The following is a 25,721-nucleotide window of genomic DNA, read 5'->3' on the forward strand; positions in this document are numbered from 1 at the left end:
GTGGGTTAAAGACTCAGCATTGTCACTGCTGTGGCTGAGGTCACTGCTGTGCTATGGGTTAGATCCCTGGCCCATGAACTTTCATATGTCTTGGGCACAGCCAAAAATAAAAAAGTTTTACTTCTGAGGGAGAAGGTGAAACAAGCCTTGGGGACCACTGGCTATTTTTTTAACTCTGAAAATGTTAACATTAAGTTGCTCGACATCTTTACCTTTCTCCCAAACAACACAAAAACCTTAAAATAAGATTTATCTAGGAGGTCCCATTGTGGCTCAGTGGATTAAGAACTCCATTGTGACGTTCCCATTGTAGCTCAGCAGTAATGAACCCAACTGGTATCCGTGAGGATGCAGGCTTGATCCCTGGCCTCGCTGAGTGGGTTCAGGGTCCAGTGTCACTGCAGGCTGTGGCACAGATTGCAGATGTGGCTCGGATCCAGTGTTGTGGTGGTATAGGCCATTAGCTGCAGCTCTGATTCAACCCCTAGCCTAGGATCTTCCATATGCTGCAGGTGAGGCCATAAAAAGAAAAAAAAAAGATTTATCTAATTGTTTTATGTTTAAAACTCCACAAATTATCATTCTTATGTAAATTTCAATTACATAATTAGAGATAAATCTAAATACATATATAAAATAATTATATGCTTATTTACTCACCCTTCCTTCTTAATATCTCAGATCTTCCTTCTTAGATTATTTTCTTTTTTTGTTGTTGTTGTCTTTTTTTTTTGCTATTTCTTGGACCGCTCCCACGGCATATGGAGGTTCCCAGGCTAGGGGTCCAATCGGAGCTGTAGCCACGGGCCTACGCCAGAGCCACAGCAACACGGGATCCGAGCCGCATCTGCAGCCTACACCACAGCTCACGGCAACGCCGGATCATTAACCCACTGAGCAAGAGCAGGGACCGAACCCGCAACCTCATGGTTCCTAATCGGATTCGTTAACCACTGTGCCACGACGGGAACTCCCCAGATTATTTTCTTCGTTGCTGAGTTCATCCTTTAGATCTTTCTTTAGTCAGAACCTCAGAGCTGGCATTAATTCTGTTTTTATTTATCTGAAAACTTTTATTTTGCTCTCATTCTTCTTCTTAACCTTTACTTTTATTGTGAAAGATCCATGCAAAGAGAGGACAGAGTAAAGTAATAAAAAGAGTATTGACGTACGTGCCACCTCGTTTACTAAACAGAACGTTACCAGCAGCTTTGGATCCAGTGATGCATCACCTTCTTTCCACCGTAGCAGTGAGCACTGTCCTGAATCTGCTGTTAATTATACCCTTGCTCTTCTTTATACTTGCACAGCATATAGGTGTAACCCTTACACAGTATATAGGTGTGACCCTAAGGAATATAGTGTTTATTACTTTTGCCTGTTTTCAAAATTTATATGAATAGCACGATATATGATTCTTCTGAGGCTTGCCTTTTTCATTCAGCCTTGTTTTTGAGATTGATCCATGTTAACGTGTAGTTCATTCTTTTCATTATGTACAGTCCACTGTGTGACTATACTATTTCTCATCCATTCCACTGATGCCTGAATTATTTCTAGTTTTTGGTTGTGAACGATTTTTTTGGTTTTTTGTTTGTTTGTTTAGGGCCACACCTGTGGCATATGGAAGTTCCCAGGCTAGCTACAGCTGCCTGCCTATTTACACCACAGCCACGACAGATCCGAGCTGCATCTGCAACCTGCACACAGCCCATGGCAACGCCAGATCCTTAACCCACGAGCAGGGCCAGGGATTGAACCTGCATCCTCATAGATGCTAGCTGGGTTCGTTACTGCTGAGCCACAGCTGGAATTCCCATGAATGATTTTTTATGACAGTACTGTGATATAATTTAGATACCATAATATTAACCCATTTAAAGTAGACAATTCAGTGGTTTTTCACATCATCAGAGTTGTACAACCATCCTTGCCACCTAATTTTAGCATGTTAATCACCCCAAAAAGAAACCTTGTACCTCTTTAAGCCATCATTGTCTTTCCCTCCCCCAAAACACTCATCTGCTTTATTCTCCAGACTTGCCCATTCTGAACCTTTCATATAAGTGGAATCCTATAATCATGTGACCTTTTATGTCTGGCTTCTTTCACTTTGCATAATGTTTTTGAAGTTTATCCTTATTGTACTTCATTTCTTTTTACTGCTGAATAATATTCCACTGTACGCATATATTGCATTTTGCTTAACCATCACCTGTTTCTGCCTTCTGGCTATTAGGCATTCTTTGCAACATAAAAGTTTAATCTTAGTGAAGTCTGATTTATTTTTTCTTTTGATGCTTGTGATTTGGTGTCACGTCTACAAAGTCATTGCTAGTCCAGGGTCATGAAGATTTACTCCAGTTTGCTTCTAACAGTTTTGTAGTTTTAGCTGTTAACATTTAAGTCTGTGATTCATTTCGAGTTAGTTTTATATATGGTGTGAGGTATTGTCCACCTTCATTCTTTAATACTTGGATATCCAGTTGTCCCAACAGTCTTTGTTAGGGTGCCTGTTCTTTCCTGATTGAATGGTCTTAGTACCCCTGTCAAAAATCAGTTGACTGTGAATGTTAGGGCTTATTTCTGGGCTTGAATCTATTCCATTGCATTGATGGACATGTGTATTCTTATGCCAGTACCACAGTCATGATTACTGTAGCTTTGTAATAAGTTTTGAAATTGGGAAGTGTGAGTCCTCCAACTTTGTTTTACAAAAAATAAGTGTATGGCCAGCTCTCAGGTTCTCACTAAAGGAAGTTCTAAAGCACATACTTCCTTCTCACATTTCCATGTGAATTTTAAGATCAGCTTGTCAGTTTGTGCAAAAGAAGGCAGCTGGGATTTTATTTTGTTAAGATCTGTGTTAAATCTATAATTCATTTTGGAGTTCCTGTCGTGGCTCAGTGGTTAACGAATCCAACTAGGAACCATGAGGTTGCGTGTTCGATTCCTGGCCTTGCTCAGTGGGTTAAAGATCCGGCATTGTTGTGAGCTGTGGTGTAGGTTGCAGACACAGCTCAGATCCTGCATTGCTGTGGCTCTGGTGTAGGCCAGCGGCTACAGCTCCGATTAGACAGACCCCTGGCCTGGGAACCTCCATATGCCGCGGGAGCGGCCCTAGAAAAGGCAAAGCGACACACACACAAAAAATCTATAATTCATTTTGAGGGGTATTGCCATTCTTACTTTTAGACCTTCTGGTCCATGAATGTGGGTTATTGTTCCCACTTAATTAGTAAGTTTTAAAATTTTTCTTTCAGTAATGTTTTATAAGTTTCATTGTAAAAACCCTTTTTCTTTTCTTTCCTTTTTTTTTTGGTCACACCTGTGGCATATCAGAATTCCCAGGCTAGGGATCAAACCTGTGCCAAAGCTGTGACCCAAACTGCTACAGTAACAATGCTAGATCCTCAACCTGCTACACCATGAGAGAACTCCAGTCTTACCTTTCTTTTGTTAAATTTATTCCTGAGTATTTTATTCTTTTCGATGGTATTGTAGAAGAAATTGTTTTCTTAATTTTATTTTTAGATGTTCATTGTTAGTATATAGAAACAGTCGATTTTTGTATATTGATCTTCATCTTGCAACCTCACTATTTTTAGGAATTCCTTAGAATTTTTTATATACAAGATCACTTAGTCTGAGAGTGGAGATCGTTTTTTACTTTTTTCTCTCCAACGTGGGTTCTTTTTATTGTGTTTTTTGCTTAATGGCCCTGGCGCCAATACAAAGTTAACTGATGTGGCAGGAACAGGAACATACTTGTTTTTGTGTCATTCCTGATCTTAAGGAGAAATTATTCAGTCTTAGACGATTTAGTTGATGTAAACTGTGGGATAGTGTGAACATATTTGACCATGTCTCCTCAGGTACATATGCAAGAGGTTCTGTAAGGTTATATACTGGGAAATGCTTGGGTCATAGGGTAAACACATGTTCAGAGTTACAAGAAATGCCAGATAGCTCTCCAAAGTGATTATACCAATTTATTATTCCCTCAGCACTTTGGGAAAGTACCCATTGCTCTACGTCGTTGCCTATACCTAGTGAGTTAAGAGGTTTTTTCCCCTCTCCCAGGCTACAGATATGAAATAGTGACTATAATTTGCATTTCATTGGTTACTAATGCAATTGAACATCGTTTCACGTATTAGCCATTTATATTTCCTCCTCTCTGAAATGCTTGTTTTCTGCTCATTTTTCTATTGTGTGTCTTTTCTGATTGCCTCATAGGTGATCTTTATATATTGAGATTCTGGAACCTTTGTCAATTCTATCTTCTCCCAGTTTGCTACTTATTTTTTTCATTTTCCATATGGTATCTTTTGAATGAATGTTTTTAATTTCAGTGTAAATTTATCAGCCCTTTCCTTTACAGTTTATATTTTTTTGTATCTTAAGAAATCCATCCAGTCAAAAAGATATTTTACTGTTTACTTGCAACAGCTTTCAAGTTGTCTTCAACATTTAAGTCTTTGATCCCTTGAAATTAATTTGTCTGCTAATTTGTCTGCATGGAGTAAGATAAGGCTCTATGTTAATTTTTTCTCATGGGATAATTATTTGTCCTTATTCTATTGATATGCAGTACACACCTGACAAGTATCAGGTTTCCTGTGTTCGCCTGTTTCTAAGGTTTCTGTTCTGTTCATTAATCTATCCCTCGGCCCAAATCCAACTTTCTTTACTGTTAGAACTGTATAATGTATCTTGACAACTCAACCTCTTCCCTCAACCTGTTCTTCAAGAGCGTCTTGGTTGGAGCTCCTCCTATGGTGCTGTAGGACCGATGGTGTCTCTGCAGCACCAGGATGCATGTTCAATCCTAGGCCTGGCACAGTGGCCTAAAGATCTGGTGTTGCCACAGCTGTGGTGTAGACCACAACTGCAGCTCAGATCTGATCCCTGGCCTGGGAAGTCCGTATGCTGCAGGGCACCTGCACCCTGCCTCCCCAGAAAAAGATGAGTGGGGGGTTAATATTGGGTCTTTGTTTCTCCATATAAGTTTTAGACTCAACTTCTCAAGTTCCCTATTGACACTGATTGGAATTATATTAAATCTATAGATTAGTTTGGTGGGAAATTGACATGTTTATGAGTGAGTGAGTCCTTTCTATCCAAGAACATGATTATGTCTTTTCATTTATTTAGGTCTTATTTAGTGTCTTCATTTAAATTTTATATTTTCTACCTAAAAGTTTTACATATTTAATCAAAGCTACAATGAGGAGTTTTCCTGTAGCTCAGTGGGTTAAGAATCCAGTGTTATCACTGCAACGGCTTGGGTTGCTGCTGTGGTACAGTTTTGATCCCTGGCCCAGGGAGTTCCCACTGTGGCTCAGCAGTAATGAACTTGAATAATATCCATGAGGATGTGGGTTCAATCCCTGACCTCATTCAGTGGGTTAAGGATCTGGTGTTGTCATGAGGTGTGGTGTAGGTCACAGATGCAGTTGCAGTGTGGCGTGGCTGTGGCTGTGGTGTAGGCTGGCGGCTATAGCTCCAATTCAACCCCTAGCCTGGGAACCTCCATATACCACAGGTGTGGCTCTAAAAAGACAGAAAAGTCTATAAGTAATAAATGCTGGAAAGGGTTCGGAGAAAAAGGCACCTGCTTACATTTTTGGTGGGAATATAAATTGGTGCAGCCACTATGGAAAACGGTATAGAAGTTCCTTAAAAGACTAAAAGTAGGAGTTCCCATTATGGCTCAGTGATAATGAACTCAACTAGAATCCATGAGGACTTGGGTTCAATCCCTGGCCCTGCTCAGTGAGATGAGGATCCGGCATTGCCACAAGCTGTGGTGTAGGTCACAGATGTGGCTTGGATCTGGTGTTGCTGTGGCTGTGGTATAGGCCAGCATCTGCAGCTTTGATTTGACCCATACCCTGGAAACTTCCATATGCCACAGGTGCAGACCTAAAAAGACCAAAAAAAAAAAGTAAAAGCAGAGTTGCCATATAATCCAGTAATCCCACTCCTGGACATCTATCTGGAGAAAATTCTAATTCAAAAAGATACATTCACCGCCCCCCCCCATGTTTATGGCAGCACTATTTAAAATAGCCAAGACAAGGAAGCAACCTAAATGTCTAACAGTAGATTAAGGATAAAGAAAATGTGGTGTATAAATACAGTGGAATACTACTCAGCCATAAAAAAGAATGACATGATGCCATTTTCAGCAACATGGATGGACCTAGGACTTACCATACCAAGGAAAGTCAGCCAAAGACAAGTATCATTTATATGTGGAATCTAAAATGCGATATAATGAACTTATTTACAAAATAGAAGCAGACTCACAAATATAGAAAATAAACTTATGGCTATTAAACAGGAAAGGGAGGGGAGGGAAGAATTAGGGGTTTGAGATTAGTAGACACAAACTACTATATATAAAATAAACATCAAGGTCTTACTATATAGTACAGAGAACTATATTCTGTATCCTGTAATAAACCATAATGGAAAAGAACATGAAAAAGTACATACATTATATAGATGTAGAACTGAATCACTTTGCTATATAGTAATTAACATAACATTGAAAATCAACTGTACTTCATTTTTTTAAAAAGTTTAAATTTTGCATATTTTTTAAAGATTTGTTAGATTAGTATTTTATTTTATGTATTTATTTTGTCTTTTTGCCATTTCTAGGGCCGCTTCTGCGGCATATGGAGGTTCCCAGGCTAGGAGTCTAATCAGAGCTGTAGCCGCTGGCCTACACCAGAGCCACAGCAATGCCACATCTGAGCTGTGTCTGCAACCTACACCACAGCTCATGGCAACGCCGGATCCTCAACCCACTGAGCAAGGCCAGGGATCGAACCCATAACCTCATGGTTCCTAGTAGGATTCGTTAACCACTGAGATAGATTCGTATTTTAGTTTGGGATGTATATAAGTGGTATTTTTTGTTACTGTATTTTCTGCTTATTGTTAATGAAATGCTCGATCTAGAAATCTTGCTATATTCTTATTTTATTTGTAAATAAGGAATTACTTTTAACATTATACCGTTGGGTATGACGTTTACTCTAAATCTGTTGTGGATACACTTACTCTGGTTAAGAAAATTGTTGAATTTAATCGAATTTGGTTTATCTATTTAGATAATCATATGGCTTCTCTTTTTCAGTCTGTAATGTGGTAAATTTTATATATTTATGTATTTTCTTGGACGTATTAACAGTCTATCATCCCCTGTAGGTCTTTTCCTATTTTCTGATTTTTCTCTTTTGGTGTGCAGTCATTTGGTTCTACCTCCTGGCATGCTTGGCAATTTTTGTTCAGTGCCAGAAACTGTACATGAAAAACTACAGAGATAACTTGAGGCTCAGATGATTGTTTGTTTTGTTTTTTGCTTTTTAGGGCCGAACCTGTGGCATATGGAGGTTCCCAAGGGGTCTGATTAGAACTGTAGCCGATGGCCTGTGCCACAGTCACACCAACACCAGATCTGAGTCGCATCTGAACCTGCACCACAGCTCACGGCAAGACCGGATCGTTAACCTACTGAGCAAGGCCAGGGATCAGACTTGCATCCTCATGGATGCTAGTCAGATTTGTTTCTGCTGAGCCACGATGGGAACTCCCTGATTTTGTTCTTAAGGAAAGGCTTTCCTTTTGCTCCTTGCAGACAATGAGAGTAGGGTCAGACCAACTGAATCTAATATGGGATTGAACCGATTGAGAGCTAGGTTTTGTGACAGCTTGGGATATTTCCAAGCCCCTCCTCCTTGGCAGACACTGAGCTCCAATTTTTGTCTCTCTCACATCTTAAGACCAGACTTCCCCAGGAGTTCCCTGGTAGCTCAGTGGGTTAAGGACCTGGCATTGTTACTGCTATGGCTCAGGTTCAGTCCATGGCCTGGGAACTTCTACATGTCATGGAGGTGACCAAAAAAAAAAAAAAAGGCAAGACTTCCTGGAAGTTTTGCTCAGTTTGATACACTTTCCCCCAAGTCCTTTCTGCCTTGGTAGGTCTGAATTCGTTTTCATCTCCCTGTTCCCTTGAAACTGCCACAAGCTCTGCTCAGCTTCTCAGCCTCTTAACCACTGGTTTCTGCCTGGCTTAAGAAGCCCCCTCAGCCTTACGCTGCTTACAGAATTGGGAGGTGCTTTGGAATAAAAGGCAGTACAGAATATCACACTCACCTGAATAGCATTTCCCTTCTAATGGAAATCTTAGTCTCTCAGGTTCTCCTTGCTTCGGTAATATAAAAAATGCCTTGAACGAGGTTGTTTTTTTTTTTTTTAATTTTTGTTATTTTCGGGTTTTTTTAACTTTTCTTGGTAGGAGGGTTCAGTTTGTCATAGTAACTGTTTTTTCATAGCCAGAGCCAGAAGTCATTAGAATTTTCTAATGTTGAATCAGTCTTATATCACTAGAATAAATCCAGCTGAGTTACATTATTTTAGTACATTGTTGGACTTTTGTTAATATCTGGTCTAATAATGTTGCCTTTGTTCATTAGAAATTGGCTGGTAATTTTCCTTTCTCGTCCTTGTCCTGTTTTAGTATCAAGGTTATCTTGCTTCATAAAGTGAACTTGGGATGACTCCTCTATTCATATTCTAAATCATGATCTCTTTGAACAAATTTCTTCCACTCTCTGTCCTTTTAGAACTCTAATAGGAGTTCCCGTCGTGGCTCAGTGGTTAACGAATCCAACTAGGAACCATGAGGTTTCGGGTTCGATCCCTGGCCTCGCTCAGTGGGTTAAGGATCTGGCATTTCCGTGAGCTGTGGTGTAGGTTGCAGATGCGGCTCGGATCCCACGTTGCTGTGTCTCTGGCGTAGGCCGACAGCTATGGCTCCGATTCGACCCCTAGCCTGGGAACCTCCATATGCCGCAAGAGCAGCCCAAGAAATGGCAAAAAAAAAAAAAAAAAAAAAAAAAAATTCTAATGTATGTATGTTAAGTCTCCCTTTCTCCTCCATGTCTCTCAGTCACTTTAAGTAGTCTCATATTTTTAATATATCTAGTTGCTTTTATTTCTTAAACATTAAGTATCTAAGTGCAGTCTTTGGTTAGGAATTCTCAGGAGAGACTTTTCCTTTTATTCCCATCCTGCGTAAGACCAAGCCAGGCACGAATGCCCACTACCTGCCCGGGGGTGGGGGTGGGTCATTTTATTCCCAGCAGCTTAGCTATTCATTTAAGATGTTTTGGAATTCCCTTGTGGCATAGCAGATTAAGAATCTGGCTTCATCAGCTCAGGTCGTCTGCCATTTGCTGTTCCTGTAATATCTGTTTAGCTCCTATGTTGGTTCTTTTTTAATAACTAATTCCTGAATGAGGTGAAATTCTTCCTTGATGAGCTGTTGGAATAGACCACTATGGGAGGGGAGCCAGGACCGTGTTGTGGGCCGGCAGGAACTCCTAAGACCCGGTAATGGGTGCAAATTGCCTTCTCCAAGCCTGTTTTCTCCCCAGGCAGCTACAGGGCTGCTTACGATGCAAGGGTGTGTCCCTGTCCAGCTGCACCCCTCCCCACCTTGGTGCCGCCTCAGGTTCAGGGACGCTCCTGCTGCAGTCTACGCAGACCCCCTTTTTTCCGAATAAGAGATCATTGGCTTCTCCTCTCAAGGTATGCTGCTTTTGAGAACTCAGAACTGCCACCTTTATGTGAGCCCTTCAACCCCAAGAATCCTTGTGTGGCCCTCAGCCTTCTTTAGACAGTGTGCTCTAGAGTTCTGTCAAGAGCCCTTTTCCATGTTGATTTCTCATTTACTCTGTTTTGCTTTTCCGTGATTTCTGAGGGGCTAGGAAGTAGTTTTGTATCTCTGCCACCACTTTAAAACTGAACATCACACTGCAAGTTTTCGGCTTTGTATTCCTGGGTTAAACACGTCATGGTTAACTCTTCTGTCAGATTCTATTTGCTTTTAATTCAGACTTTTACATTTATGTTTGTAATGGAAGTGCCCTCTTCTTGGCATGTCCTGTCTTCTCTCAGGGTTCCTGAAATTAGTTGTGTCATTTTCTTTCTTTTTTTTTTTTTTTTTTTGATGCAAACAGCAAGAGGATTTTTATTCCAAGCGCGCTGGGGCCCACAGTCGTACACCACGCAGGGGTAGAGGACTGCGGCTGTGTCATTTTCTATATTCAGTTACTCTCTAGAAGAATTCAGATATGCAGGACAAGGATAATCCGTCCCTTGGAAGTTTTGTAAAACCACACCTGTAAAACTACATAGGCCTGGTTCCTTTATCTGGGCAATATTTTTAATTCCTGCTTCAGCTTTTTAAAACAGTTACTGGTCTAATCAGATTTTCTATCTCTTCTTGAGTCTATGATAGTAATTTACATTTTCCTGAAAATTTTTTCCATTTAAATTCAATTTCCAAATTTATTGCCATAAAATGGCCTTAGCAACTAGGGGACAGGGTTCACTTTATATGTATGGTTTGCATTTGTCATGAGAGCGGATTATAAATTGAATAAAGACTGACTGCCATCATCAGAGTGACTGGCAGCCTAAGGTGGGGAGGAGAGGGAAAGCCCGACCCCGATCCTGCCTTCCGCCCAGCAGCCCTTGTGCTCTGCTCAGTCTTTTTCTATCTTCTCTTTCTCAGTCTTAGGAAAAGTCCTCAGTGCTGTGGGCAGTGCCCAGCTGCTGATGTCCCAGAAATTCCAGCAGTTCCGGGGCCTTTGTGAACAAAACTTGGTGAGTGTGATTCTTCTTCCTCCACAGCAGCTCTTCCAGCCACATGCTTGGATCAGCCTCCAAGCCTCTGTGACCTCCTCCCTAACATGGAGAAGGTGCTGCCTCCTCGTGGCATTGGAAAGATGACAGTGGCGTGTGTGTGTGAGTGCCTGGCACAAGAGAAGAGCCAGGAATCAGATCTCTAATACTTTCTGAAATAGAAAAGTGAATTCTGTGTTAAAAACAGCCACATCAAAGTTAAAAATGAGTTAGCACTGATTTATTCATATACAACATACTCGATATCTAAGAAGACAGTCAAGGTAAGAACTAAAGAAATACCACCAGCAGGCTTGGGGGGTTTCCTCTTCTTCACCCTCACCTGTTAGGCGGGCAGCTTTGCCTCTGGAAGCCTCTTTCCCTCTGGCGGGGGGTAGTGTCCTCCCAGGGGTGGAAGACAATGGCACGTGCTTGTCTCTAGGACTTGAAGGGACTCGGGGGTTCGCTGGGGAAGGCATGATGAGGGATGTGTCGTCAGAGAACAGAAGATCGTGGAGTCTGTCCTCAGACCCACCTTGGAGTGGCCTGCTTCTCCCCACCGCCGCCTCCCTGTAAAATGAGAACAGCGGACGTTAAGGCCGTGAGGGCCTTGCCCCGGGTAGCCCTACAGGAGTGGACTCAGCAAAGGCCTCAGTCCCCATGTGTGTACAGAACCCCCTCTCATGATGGGACTGTCTCTTTCGCCCCAAGGTCTCCACCCTCAGGGCCAGCAGTGTTCAGGAGCCAGCTTCGTTCACTCATACAGACGCTGACCTGACCCTGGGAACAGGAGAGCAAGACCTAGCCTCAGGAGACCCTCACCGGGCTGGCAGGGCTAGGAGACCGTACTTGAGATGGGCTGCAGGACAAGCCTCTGCCCTGCTTGCCCCGCTGATCCTCATCTGTCCCACAGAACCCTGACGCCAACCCACGTCCGACAGCCCAGGACCTGGCAGGGTTCTGGGACCTGCTGCAGCTGTCCATCGAGGACATCAGCATGAAGTTTGATGAACTCTACCACCTCAAGGCCAACAGCTGGCAGCTGGTGGAGACCCCCGAGAAGAGGAAGGTGAGCATGGAGCAGTGCGGAGGGGAAGTCCAGGGACAAATTCCTGGTCGGCAATAACGCTGCCCACATCGGTCAGTGCTGCTTGGCTCCCTTCTCCGTGTGTCGTCTTTGAGCTGGGGGCTCACGTCCATCAGTGTGCGGGGTCCATGCTCGGCGCCCGTCCAGCATGCCGCTCGCTCTGTGTAGTTGAGGCTGACCCCGAAAGCATGCCTTCCTGCCCTGCATGTTCAGACAGTGGGGCTCCTGGGAGACACATGCCCACAGCCTGGAGCAGCATAGACGTAGCCACTGGAACTTGGGAGGCAGAAAAATGGTCCTTCACCTAGGACCATGCTGCCAGGAGTACAGGGGTCTGGACCCAATTCTGCCTCTGGGCCAGCCTCCTCCCTGCGGCTCAGGCTTCCATCTGTGACACAGTGGCACCCAGAGACCCCTTTGGTTATTGGTTACTGGACTATGGCCCTTGTGAGTTCTGACCCCCTAGAACAGCATGTGAAACTGACCTGGGAGTTCTCATCATGGCTCAACAGAAACAAATCTGACTAGCATTCATGAGGTTACAGGTTCAATCCCTGGCCTTGCTCAGTGGGTTAAGGATCCATCGTTGCCGTGAGCTGTGGCATAGGTCACAGACATGGCTTGATCTGGCGTGGCTGTGGCATAGGCTTGCGGCTATAGCTCCAGTTCAACCCCTAGCCTGGGAACCTCCACATGCCGCAGGTACAGCCCTAAAAAAAAAAAAAAAATCTGACCTAGAAGTCAGAGGCCCTGAATTTAAATCCCATCTCAGGCTGTGTGATTCCTGGGTGAGTTTCAGACTCTCAGTGGTTTAAAGCAGGGGTGGGAACAGGTGACCCGTCTGTACTTTCCTACTAGAACATTCTAGGACTCTAAGCTTGCTTTCTTGCTCCTATGCCTTGTGCTATTCCCACCATCATCGCTTCTTGTGGCTTCCTGATTCGTGTTGCTTGTGCCCCATGCAGGGAAGCTGGGGTGGAGACTCCAGCTGCCAGCATAGGGTGGGTGGTAGCGCCACTCAGAAGGTGGCACCTTTATTTTATTTTTCTTCCCTCCTCACTGTCTCACTAAAGGAAGAGAAGAAACCACCCCCTCCGGTCCCAAAGAAGCCAGCCAAATCCAAGCCGGCAGTGAGCCGCGACAAGGCCTCTGACGCTGGGGACAAGCAGCGTCAGGAGGCCCGCAAGAGACTGCTGGCAGCCAAGCGGGCAGCTTCCGTGCGGCAGAACTCAGCCACAGAGAGCGCAGACAGCATTGAGATTTATGTCCCCGAGGCCCAGACCCGGCTCTGAGACCAGAAAGCAGGAAGCAGACAATTTTAAGGCATTTTAAAAAAAACCCACAAACTAAATGCAAATGGAACAAAATTTTCTCAGCCTTTAGTATGGTTATTCTGTCTAGAGACCCTGAGCCAACTTTCAAAATGATGCATACAAGGGCTCACGATTTGGCTTTTTTGGGTCCCTCCCAGCTTTAGGTTATGAAGACTTCACACAAATCAACAAAAACACAAAACTCTAAAACTTTTCTTCCTCTTGCTGGCCGTGGTGGACTAGATAGATGGACTTCGGCAACTCCTCAGCCCAGCCTCCAGACTGCGGTCTTTTTACTTGTTCTATCTAACGAGAACTTAAACTAGCTTGTTTACAAGATGACAACAGCCCAAGGGCAGCCTTGGGCACCTGCCATGTCCTTCCTTCTCTCCCTGGCTACCCCGGCTCTGACCTTGGAGTTTTCATTCTTACGTTTCTCTCTTTTCCCTTCAGAACAAAGCACGCAGGGGTCACCATCCTGACTCTCGGCTTTCTGGTTCTCCGCCCTTTTGGTGGCTGAGCCCAGAGGACAGAACGATGGACACGTGTCCCCTCCCCCACCAAGTGCTCACACACAGTCACACCCGCGCGCACACGCAGATGTAGGTTCCTCCCACTGTGATCCGCCAGCCCTAGGCGGCGTCCGGGGGTGACCCGCCTCTCTGAGGAGATGAGGAGGGTCGACGTCTTTGCGGGGAAATGAGATAAAAACCGCAGTTACCACACTCCAGGCTCCCGCCTTTTTCTTCTCTCCAGCCCCTTCTTCCTTCAGCAAAATATGACTCAGAGTGACTTGCAGGGGCCACTCGAGAGAGGGACCCCATTTCCCAGGGGTGGTCTGTCCCTGGCCGAGCCTGTGTACAGTCCCGAGGGTGGGCGGCTGTGTCTGTACGTATGTGTACATATGCACATAGACCTTAGAGTGTATATTTAACCAACGCCCATCTGCTCACCCATGCCCACCAGCGCCGCCGCTGGCTCTCGGGGCACCTGGCAGGAGGCGGGGGTGTGAATAGCATATATTTTTACATGTACTATATCTAGGTGTGTGTACAAGTGTGTGTAAAAATATATACCTTGTGTGTAAGCAGCCTCCCCCCCCTTTTTTTGGTCTCCTACCTGCCTCCCCACCATGGGCCCATCTGCCCAGCCTCTGAGTTTTCTGTTCTCTTCTTTTACCCGAGTCATCCTTCTCTCTCCCCGAGCCCCACTCCCGGGGTGTCACGAGCCCTGAGCTGCAACGGCCTGGGCCTGCAGGGCGAGGTAGGGGGCAGGGAGAGGGTGAGGCCCACCCGCAGCCAGCTCAGTGCCCGAGGGCTGCTCTCTCCTGTGTCCACGACTAGGCACTGGACACGTCTCCGTGTCCGGCACCTGCCACGGGGGCCCCGGATGAAGTGAGGGCCTGCTCTAGGGCCCATTCCAGCTTGGCCACCGTCTGTGACCTTGGGCAAGTCACTTGACCTCTGTGTGCCTCAACTTCCTCCTCTGTAAAATGGGGACAGTCCCCGCCCCTCCCTACCTCACAGGCATGTTGTGAGAATAAATGAGGTAACGTGTACCAAGGGCTCATGGTGTTATTACAGCGGGATGGGCCAGGCTGGGATGAGGCGGGGGGAATGGACGCCCCAGGAGGCTGAGCCAGACCCCTTCTAAGTGGCGGCTCTCTGGAGCTGATTTGAGTGCAAACTGTAATTCCAGCTCTGCCACATACCAGCTCTGTGATCCGGGGCATGAAAAACGAAGCTCTTGGTTTCCTAGTCTGGAAGATGAGCATGCAACATCTGCCTGGCCTGCTTCCTCAGAAAAATAAATGCTTAATTAATAGTTATGATCCGGGAGCCAAGAGGGGCTCCCAGGATGGGGCGCTTGGTGCCCTCAGCAACTGCCTCCACCCCGACAGTTACCTGCACTGGATGCCCTTCCCAAGCACCTACCCTGCTGGGCCCCGTGCCCCACAGGTCACTCACAGAGCCTACACTCCAGTGGGGGAGACACAGAACGTGTCACAGGTGAGTTCCTGGCTATAGCAGGTGGGAGAAAAGGAGACCCGCCAGACCTGGCCTGGGCGGGAGCTCTGGTCAACCCTGGGGAGGACAGTGGGTATCAGCGAGCTTTGGGGGACGGGGATGGTTTCCAGGGGAAAGTACGTTCTAGGCGAAGGAACAGTAGGTGCCAATGGCTGATGGTGAGAACATGCCTTGTAGAAAGTTCTTTGGCCCACTGAGCTGCACACACTCATCTTCTCCCTCGGCCCCACCCCCAGTGGAAATACTGGCGACCTCAGGCCCAGGGGGACTGCCTTCCCAGGACCTTTGTTCAGGATGCCCTGCCCTCCTCAGTGGGGCCAGTCCCCTGTCCCTGGAGCAGTGCGCCCTCACCTCGAGCTCCCGGTGGTGGCTGAGCACACGTGGCTCCAATAAACTTCTGGGGCTGGTACCTTCCTGGACCCCGAGACCTGCCTGAGGGTGACTCGAAGGTAAGTGAACGGGGTTTCAGGCTGCCTGGGCGCTGAGCCAGCTCCTCAGAGACCAGAGTGAACACAGGAGGCAGTCACACTGGACTTGGGCCACCGTCCAGCTAGTGGCCCAGCTCTACTCCTGACGGACCTTGAGGGGCCTTGAGGGTTAGCTTAGGGGCTGAGGGAGGGATCTGGCCCCCCCGGGATCAGAGCACAGGGGGAGGGACACATCTGGTGGGCAGAATCCAGGCCACCACTCCCAGCCCCACTGGTGCAGCAACAGAAAGCCCACCCCACCCACCTCTCCGAGTTGAAAAGATAGTTTAATGTCCTTCACCCAGAATCACCAACTGTCAGGATTTTGCCATCTCTGCAGTGTTCCTCTCAGGGACATATACAAACATTCTTGTCATCTCAGGCCATTTCAAAGTCAGCAGCACACACCGTGCTGCTTCACCTCCAAACATGCCACGCAACACCTAAGCATGCCATTCCCACAGTACCCCCATCACCCTCTGATTAACAAACGAGGCGGCCTCGAGCACGTCCCGCATACACCCTCTAGAGCACAGCCACACTCCGAGTTCCCCGCCACGTCCTCTGGGGCTTTTCCTTTGTGTCCATCCAGGAACCAGTGAAGGATCATTCATTGCTTTCAGATATCATGTCTCTTTAGTCTCACTGAATCAAAAATAATTTCCCCACTTCTGTTTTTTTTACAACATTGACATTTTTTAAAGTATCCAAGCTTCTTATAGAACGTTACATGATTTGGATTTATGTTTTCTCACCACTAGACTCAGATTAAACAATTTAGACAAAAAACATGACTTAGGTGAGGCCCCACCTCCTGTACTCTGTTCTGTCAGGGAGGCCTATTGTCACCCCAGGGAAAGGCCTACAGCAGCTTCCCAGAGAGGCTGGGAGTGAGTCCAGGGCACAATCCTTGTGGGACAGAAAAGGCCAAAGAGAGACCGGAAGCACCCGCCTGAAGGATGTAGGATGTAGGGGAAGAGGAAAGGGGGCAGAACCGGAGACTGTCCACTATCCCTGGGGCCCCGAGAACCAGCCAGGGGCTGCAGGCCAGAGCGCAGGGGGTCCCAGCTTCCCCTTCTAAACCTGTTTCCCCAGGGTTTGCAAGTCCCCAAGCTTTTCAGGGTCCTCACCCCATAGCCTGAGAACAGAGAAAGAAGGCTTGGCTGCAGCCAGGAGCAGCATGGGGTTCAGCGGCCTTCGGGCCAGGACAACAGACAAAGCCATTGCTGCCAGTGACCTGGGAGCCGGAGACCATGAGGACCCCCTCCCCCAGACCACCAACTGAGATGAAGTTCCTACACTAGCACTGGAGTGGAGTTTATGAGAGAAATTTATAATGAAGTTGTATCTCCTGCTCATCTGAACCTGGCTGATGTGAAAAATCAACATGGTCCCCAGTGCCCCTTCTTCATGGCAGCCAGAGGGTCTCTAACAGTCCTCCTCTGCTCAGGACCCTTCTCGGCCTCCCCAGGAGAAAAGGCAGCCTCTTCACCTTGGCCTTGGAGGCCCCTGCCCACCCTTCTAGGTGTACCTCCCCTGGGAGCGTCACCTCAGGCCTTGCACAGGGAACCACGGCTCCCCTCCCCCATCCGTCTACTCTACTCAACTCTCAGGTCAACTGGCATTTCTGCAGGGAAACCCTGCCAAAGCCCCTCAGCCAGGCCAGGTTGCTGCAAACCCGTTGCTCTGCATGAGGGTCATTTCGCTTATCTTTCTTTGTTGCTGTCACTGATGCTTAGATCTGTGAGACTACCTGTGAATGTCTGTGTCCACCAGGAGACAGCGGGCTCCTTGCGGGCAGGAATAGAGTTTGTTTCACCAGTCTCAGTGCCTAGCACAGAAGAAAGCTTCAAGAACTATTTCCTGAATGATCTTGATGGGGGCAGTAGGGGCGGGACTTCACATTCGAGGAGGTAATAGTTGAGCTGGGCTTTGGAGGATGAGCAGGGGTTCTCCAGGCAGTGGCAGTGCAAGGCACAGTGAGCAGAGGCAAGAGCGTAAGACTGCTGCTGCTCAGGGAGCTGAACAGGCCTTGAATGCCAGCTTAAGTCGTAAAGGCTTTTACCAGCTTTGAACAGAGAGAGGGCATTTCCTTCCACAGGACCAGCTTCCCCATAAGACAGAGGCCCTCAGTCCCAGCCTCCATGGAGCTAGGGTCCCCTGGTGATCCAGTCAGCACCAGCATTGGTCTCCAAAACATGTCAGCAGACCTTAGGCTGTGACCAACAGGGGACGAGAGCCCTTGGAGACCCTCAACTGCTAATGGATTTAACTGTGTATAGACTGACAATTCCTACATCTTGATCTACAACCTGCAGCTTTCCTTGAATTTTACATTTCCCATGCGCCATCTCCACTTAGATGTCTACCAGGTAATTGCAAAGTTAACAGGTCCATGGTGACCAGTTAATTAGTAAAAGTAAAAGAAAGTGAGAAGGGTTAGGGAAATCACCATTTGACAACCATCATAGTGATAACTGAACCATCAGTGTGTGTTAAAAGCCATGGTTAAACTGGTACAACATTGGAAATCAACTATAATTTAAAAAAAGAAAAAAAAAGCCATGGTTGAAAGTTTGATGAGGAACAGAATATTCAGTCTCAAAGGAGCAACTTGCAAATTATCTGCTAACAAACATATCAATTACAAAAGGGAAAAGCAGTAATTTTCTGATGAATAAATCTGGCAGACACTAGGTGGCCAAAGGTATTATTACCAGGGATGGGAAATTTAACATCACACTCTGGACAAAAATGCACTGGGAAGGTTACAGCATCACTTCTGTGATAATCCTGTCAAAAATCCATACCCTGAAGCCAATCATGCAGGAACACCAAATAACTGGCCTGACTCTCCAAAATCATCAGTTCATGAAAGACACAGAAAAGCTAAGGGACAGGTCCAGATTAAAAGAGATTAAAGACATTTCAATAAATGCAGAAAAATCCTCTATAAAACCCAACACCCTTTCATGATAAAAATACTCAGAAGAGAACCTCCTCAAGTTGATGATGGACAAGCCCCCCACCCCAAAAAATCCATAGCTAACATGTTTAATGGTGAGAGACTGAAAGCTTTCTCCCCAAGATCAGGAGTAAGACAGAGAGGTCCATTCTTGCCACTTCTATTCAACATTGTACGGGAGGTTCCAGTCAGACCATTTAGGCAAGAATGAATTTAGAATGAATGAATGAATGAATGGCATCCAAACTGGAAAGAAGTTAAACTACCTCTATTTACAGATATCTTTCATATAGGAAATCTTAAGGCACCCACCAAAAAAAAAAAAAAAAAAAAAAAAAAAAAAAAAAAAAAAAAAACCTATCAGAGTTAATAAAGGAATTCAACAATGTTCCTGGAAATAAGATCAATATACAAAAATTAGTTACAGGAGCTCCCGTTGTGGCTCAGCAGTAACAAACCTGACTAGCCTAGTATCCATAAGGATGTGGGTTTGATCCCTGACCCTGCTCAGGGGGTTAAGGATCTGACATTGCCATGAGCTGCAGTGCAGGTCAAAGATGCAGCTCGAATCTGGCATTGCTGTGGCTGTGGCGTAGGTCAGCAGCGGCAGCTCTGATTCAACCCCTAGCCTGAGAATTTCCATATACTGAGGGTACGACCCTAAATTCAAAAAAAATAATAATAATCAGTTATAGCTCTACTGTATATAACCAAAAATAAATATTTGGTCCTCATCCCTAGTTCCTGCTACCCGGCTCCTAAAACCCTAGGAATCCCTGATGCGATGAGAATCATTTGTATGCTACTGAGAGGACTGGTGGCTGGGGGCCCCTAGATAGCTTCAGGATGGGGGCTGGTTGCCAAGAAGACCACATCTTGTTTAGAAGGCTCAACTTTCAGCCTCACCCCCCAACCTCCAGGGGAGGGGGAAGAGGGCTGGATATTAAGTCAATCATCAAGGGCCAAAGATTCAATCAGGCCTCTGTAATGAAACCTTCATAAAAAACCCTTAAACAACAGAGTCTGGAGGGCCTCTGGGTTGGTGAACACTTCAAGGTGCTGGGAAGATGGCACCTCTGGAAAGGGCATGAGCTACCCCCACCCCCACCTTGCCCTATGTGTCTCTTCCATTTGGCTGAGTTCTGTGAGCACTTCTAGGAAATTATTATCCTGGGGTGGGGGTGTAGCAACCCCCAATTTGTAGTCAAGTTGAACAAACGTGTGGGTGACCTGGATGTGATGCAGAGAAAATCTTGTGGGACTGAGCCCTTAAACCCGTGGAGTCTGACACTAACTCCAGGTAACTGGATGGTAACTTAGGGTCAGCATTGAACTGAATTGTAGGACAGACATTTGGTGTCCAGAGAATTGGAGAATTGATTGCTGTGAGGAAAAAAAGTCTACACATTTGGTGTCGGAAGTATTATTGAGTAAAAACAACTACCGGTGAGCACTCTGAAATGAATTTAAGAAAACAGTTCCATTTATGATAGCCCCAGAAAGAATTTAAAACTTAGGAATATATTTAACAAAAGAAGTACAAGGCTTGCACACTGAAAACTACAAAGCATCATTAAGAGAAATCTTAAAAGATCTAAGTAAAAGGAAATATAGTTCATGTTCATGGATCAGAAGACTTAATATTACAATACTCCTCCAAATTTATCTACAGATTCAACACGATCTGTATCAAAATCCCAGCTGCCTTTTCTGTAGAATTTGACAAGATGATCTTAATTCAAATAGAAACGCAAGAGACTCTAGCCAATTTTGCAAAAGAACAAAGTTGGATGACACACTTTTTTTCTTCTTCTTCTTCGTCTTTTTCAGCCACACCCAAGGCATATGGGAGTTCCCGGGCCAGGGATGAAATCTGAGCCACAACTGTGACCTACACCGTAGCTGCCGCAATGCTGGAACCTTAACACGCTGTGCCACAGCAGTAAATCCTGGGTGACACACTTCTTGATTACCAAGTGAAAGTAATCAAGACTGTGCAGTAATGTCATAAGGATAGACATATGTATCAACGAATAACTGAGAGTCCAGAAATAACACAAACATATATGGACAACTGATTTTCAACAAGAGTTCAAGTCCCAGAAAATTCAATGGGGGAAAGAACAGTCTTCCTAACAAATGGTGCCGGGACAACTGGACAGCCACATGCAAAAGAAGGAAGTTGGACCCTTATACCATATACAAAATTAACTTTAAGTGGATTAGAGACCTAAATTTAAGAGCTAAAACTAAAAAACTCTTAGAATAAAACATAGGTGTAAATCTTCATGACCCTGGATTAGGCAATGATTTCTTGGATAGGATAATAAAAGCACAAGAAATCAAAAAAAAAAAAAAAAAAAAACTTCACAAAAATTAAAAACATTTATGCTTTAATTAAGCAAAAAAGAAAAGATAACCTGCAGAATGGGAGAGAATATTTGAAAATCATGTATCTGGTAAGAGGGTGTAATAGCTTTATGCACCTTTGCAACCCAACAACAACAAAAAAGAAACAAATTTTATTTTATTTTTTTGTCTTTTGTCCTTTTCAGGGCCTCACCCACAGCATATGGAGGTTCCCAGGCTAGGGGTCCAATTGGAGCTATTGCTGCCAGCCTACACCACAGCCACAGCAATGCCAGATCCGAGCCGAGTCTGTGACCACAGCTCACAGCAACGCCAGAGCCTTAACCCACTGAACAAGACCAGGGATCGAACCGGCAACCTCATGGTTCCTAGCTGGATTCATTTCCACTGCACCACGGCAGGAACTCCAAAAGAAACAAATTTTAAAATGAGCAAAATATCCAAATAGAATCTATCTCTTCTATTGATAGATCTAAATAATCTCTTCTCCACAGAAGATATATAAATGTCCAATAAGCACATAAAAAGATGCTCAACATAACTAGCCCTTAGGGAAATGCTAATCAAAACCACAGTGAGATACACTTCACACCCAACACAATGGCTAGAAGACTAGTGTCGGAGAGGATGTGGGGAAACAAACACTCACACATTAGCAGCATGAAGGAAACGCTTTGCAAGTCCCTCAAACATTTAAACAGAGTTTCCAAATGATTTAGCAATTTCACTCCTAGATGTATATCTGAAAGGAGTTCCCATCTTGGCTCAGCAGAAACAAATCTGACTAGTACCCATGAGGATGCAGGTTGGATCCCTGGCCTTGCTCAGTGGGTTAAGGATCTGGCATTGCCGTGAGCTGTAGGGTGGATCACAGACGTGGTTCAGATCCCAAGTTGCTGTGGCTGTGGTGTAGGCCGGCAGCTATAGCTCTGATTTGACCCCTAGCCTGGGAACATCCATATGCTGGGGGTGAGGCCCTAAAAAGACACAAAGAAGGAGTTCGCATCGTGGCGCAGTGGAAACGAATCCAACTAGGAACCACAAGGTTACAGGTTCGATCCCTGGCCTTGCTCAGTAGGTTAAAGACCCGGTGTTGCCGTGAGCTGCGGTGTAGCTCAAATATCCATCAGCTGATGAAAACGGGGAAAAAAATGTAGTATATTGATAGAACTATTCAGCAATAAAAAAATGAAGTACTGCTAAAGGTTATAACATAGTTGGACCTTGAAAACATCATGCTAAGTGAAAGAAGCCAGTCACAAAAGGCCAGGTATTACATGATTCCATTTACGTTAAACTTCCAGTAAACAAATCCGGAGACAAAAGGCAGATGGGTGTTTGCAGGGGGCGGGAGGAGGAAGGCAGGTGGGGAGTGACGGCTAGGGACTATGGAGTTTCTTCTGAGGTGACGGATGTTCTGGAATTACACAGTGGGGAGGGCTGTATAACTTTATGAGTATTCTGAAATCACGGAATTATACACTTAAAAAGGGTAAATAATGGAGGTCGTTGGTGGCCTAGGGGTTAAAGGCTCTGTGTTGTCACTTCTGTGGCTCAGGTTACTGCTGTGACCTGGGTTCAATCCCTGGCCCAGGAACGTTTGCATCCCCTGGGTGCGCCCCACTCCCAAAGGTGAATATTATAGTATATAAATTACATAAATTTTTAAAATTATTTTATTGTTTGTTTTTAGGGCTGTACCTACGGCATATGGAAGTTCCCAGGCTAGGGGTCGAAGCGGAGCTGTAGCTGCTGGCCTACGCCACAGCCACAGCAATGCAGGATCCGAGCTGTGTCTGCGACCTACATCTCAGCTCACAGCATCGACAGATCCTTAACCTTCTGAGAGAGCCCAGGGATCGAACCCACATCCTCATGGATACTAGCCAGGTTCATTACCACTAAGCCACAACAGGAACTCCATTTTTAAAAATTATTTTAAATGGAGAAGTCCACAGATTAGGAGAAAATTTTGCAAACCATATATCTGATAAGGGGTTGTTATCCAGAATGTATAAAAAACTTTTACAACTCCAGAGCAAAAACCCTAAACAACCTGATGTTTTAAAAAGGCAAGAATTTGAATAGACATTTCTCCAAAGAAGATACACAAATGGTCAATAAGCACATGAAAAGATGCTTAACACTAGTTATTACAGAAATGCAAATCAAAACCACAATGCAATATCACTTTATATCCACTGAGACAACTATTATTAAAAAAAAAAAAAGAAAAAAAATAGAAAATAACAAGTGTTGGCAAAGATGTAGAGAAATTAGAATGCTTTGGTAGGAATGTAAAATGATACAGCTTCTATGAAAAACAGTATGGTGGTTCCTCAAAAAAAAATAAAAACAGAATTACCATATAATCCTGCAGTTTTGCCTCCCAAAGAATGAAAAGCAGGGACTCGAAAAGATATCTGTACTATACCCATGTTAACAGCATTAACCACCATGACCAAAAGATGGAAATAACCAAAATGTCAGGTGACGGATGAATGGATAAGCAAAAGGAGGTCTCTCTATATAATGGAATATTATTTAGCCTTAAAAAGAAGAACATTCTGACACATGAACTTTGAAGAAATTATGCAAAGTGAAATAAGCCAGTCACAAAAGGACAAATGCTGTATGATTCCACTCATGTGAGGTACCGAAGTCGTCGCATTCCTAGAGGCAGAAAGGAGAACGGTGGCTGCACAGGAGCCAAGGGAAAAGAACAGGGAGTTGCTGTTTAATCGCTACAGAAACTACGCTGGGGAAGGGGAAGAAGTTCTGGAGTCAGAGGGCGGTACAACAGTGCAAAGGTGCCCAGTGCCACTGAACAGTAACCTTAAAAATGGTGAAAATGGTAAATTTTGTTATTTTACCATACACACATGTGTAAAAGGAGAGCCACGAAATGTCATAACCTTGGACTGGCTGCTGGGCCAGAAAAAAAAATTTTTATAAAGGACACAATTGGGGGTAAATGGCAAAAGTAGAAGATGGACTGTAAATTAGCCAACGGTATTGAATCGATGCTAATATCTTCCTGAGTTTTACAAGGACATAATGATGCACAACACAGGGAACACAGCCAATATTTTATAACAACTCTAAGTGGAGTATTAACTAAAAATTATAAATCACTATATTGTACACCTGTAACTTATATTTATATAATGCTGTATATCAACTTTAATTAAAAAATCTTCCTGATTTTAATCATTGTATTATGGATATGTAATAGAATCCCCTTTTTAGGAGATACTAACATATTTCATAGTACCAGGAACTATGTCTAGTCACTTATGATGGAGCATGATAATGTGAGAAAAAAGAATGTATGTATATTTATGTGTAACTGGGTCACCTTGCTGTACAGTAAAAAATTGACAGAACAGTGTAAACCAGCTATAGTGGAAAAAAATAAAAATCATTAAAAAAAAATAAAGTATTTCGAAGTAAAGAGGCTTGATGTGTGCAAGTCTCCAATAGTTGGGGGTTGGATACACACACAAGAAAATATAATAAAGCCAAATGTTAACAACTGGAAAATCTAAATGAAAGTATACAAGAGCTCTTTATATGGTTCTTATTATAAATTTGAAACTATTTCAAAATAAAGTTTTTAAAAATTAATATGTCCAAAACAGAATTTCTGATCTCTCCAAAACTGCTTCTTCCACCACCAACTCATCTTAGAAAACGGCAGCTCTTTCTCTCCCACTGTCAGGCCACAACCCTTGGAATTCTCCTTGAACTCTCACACACATACCAATCCATGCAAAAATCCTACTGGATGCAATTTAAAATGTGTCCAGAACCCCACCCCTTCTCGCACTTCCACCACACTAGTCTGGACACATCATCCTGCTGACTAGCTCCTCAATGGTCTCCCTGCTTCCCAACCTCACCCAAGAGGGATTTAGTTAAAACACAAGCCAGATCTTGCCACCCTTCTCCAACTCTGATATCTGACAGTGCCTACACGTGTAAGCAGATAGGCTGGGCGTCCCCAGAGAAAGAGAACCAGGAATGGGTTTCTTGACATAAGAGAAGCCATCTTGGCCAAAGCCATTTCTGTGATCTGAGCCTGGCCACACCCTTGAATAGGTCTTGTGATTAAAGATCTTAAGGGAAGAAAAGAATGCAGGATCAGAAAAGCTAGTCAAACAACAGTGCCAGTGATAAAGCAGAGTCCTAGTTCTTCCTCAAGGGATATACATAATAATGTACCTTTGAGTTCTGCAGGAACTAAGCTCAGATGGGGGATGGAAGGAGGCTCTAGCCCCTCCAGACTTCATTCAACTAAAGCTGGACTGCGAAAACCTTGGGCCCAATTCTATGTGGGAATTCTCTGCTTAAGCCCCTTCATGAATATGCATGTACCCTTAGCCGAAAACTGTCAAGGAGACACTGCTTTGGGAAAGATCCCTGGTGTTCTCCTTATTTGCTGCAAATAATAATGAATCCTTCCTTCTCCTGATCTTTGGCTTGCTTGGGTCTATTGGCTTGACACCCACCAAGAGGCAAACTCAGTTTTCCGGCAACATGAGGAGCCCTGGGCTAGGTCTCTACTGCTTCTCAGACCTCATCTCCCAGCCCCCTCCCCTCAGTCACACTGACCTCCCTGACCCTGAGCTGGGCAAGCTCCCCCTACCCGGCTTCTGCAGGGGCTGCCCCCTTCACCTCCTTCAGCTCTGCCCAAATGTCACTTCCTGGGAGGCAGCCCTCACCTCCTGTGACTTTCTCTCTCACCTCCCCTTGTTTTATTCTCCGACGCACTTATTTCTATTC

General features: G+C 44.8%; 1 protein-coding gene and 2 long non-coding RNA genes across 30 annotated transcripts in view; 2 read left to right on the forward strand and 1 right to left on the reverse strand.

Annotated features, from left to right (window-relative positions):
- DLGAP4 (DLG associated protein 4) overlaps window positions 1-14,665 on the forward strand; it is a 251,556-nt gene extending 236,891 nt beyond the window's left edge. For 18 of the 26 annotated variants that reach the window (XR_014832265.1, XR_014832271.1, XR_014832267.1 and 15 more), the window contains 3 exons: window positions 10,598-10,689; window positions 11,621-11,776; window positions 12,868-14,665. Coding sequence is in view for 20 of the 26 variants with exons in the window: in XM_085003824.1 (XP_084859950.1) it covers window positions 10,598-10,689; window positions 11,621-11,776; window positions 12,868-13,086 (467 nt within the window). In the remaining 6 variants the exon portion in view is untranslated. Of the gene's footprint in view, window positions 1-10,597; window positions 10,690-11,620; window positions 11,848-12,867 lie in introns of all 26 variants that reach the window. The other 8 variants (XR_014832270.1, XM_085003832.1, XM_085003837.1 and 5 more) reach the window with 1 other exon arrangement.
- The window catches only part of LOC110257438 (uncharacterized), a 69,396-nt gene continuing 53,606 nt past the window's right edge, over window positions 9,932-25,721 (reverse strand). For 2 of the 3 annotated variants that reach the window (XR_002340023.2, XR_014832288.1), the window contains 2 exons: window positions 11,051-11,277; window positions 9,932-10,880 (listed from right to left, as the gene is read on the reverse strand). This is a non-coding gene — a long non-coding RNA (uncharacterized LOC110257438). The remainder of the gene's footprint in view (window positions 10,881-11,050; window positions 11,278-25,721) is intronic. The other variant, XR_014832289.1, reaches the window with a different exon arrangement.
- Window positions 20,364-24,390, forward strand: LOC146395289 (uncharacterized). The gene is made up of 2 exons (XR_014832299.1): window positions 20,364-21,144; window positions 23,264-24,390. It is a non-coding gene; the product is annotated as an uncharacterized LOC146395289 (long non-coding RNA).

The sequence above is a fragment of the Sus scrofa genome, chromosome 17, assembly GCF_054392235.1.
Source record: "Sus scrofa isolate SSC_HxYL_T2T_F1_AM1 chromosome 17, Sscrofa_HxYL_maternal_Yorkshire_Landrace_v2.0, whole genome shotgun sequence".
Classification (NCBI taxonomy): Eukaryota; Metazoa; Chordata; class Mammalia; order Artiodactyla; family Suidae; genus Sus; species Sus scrofa.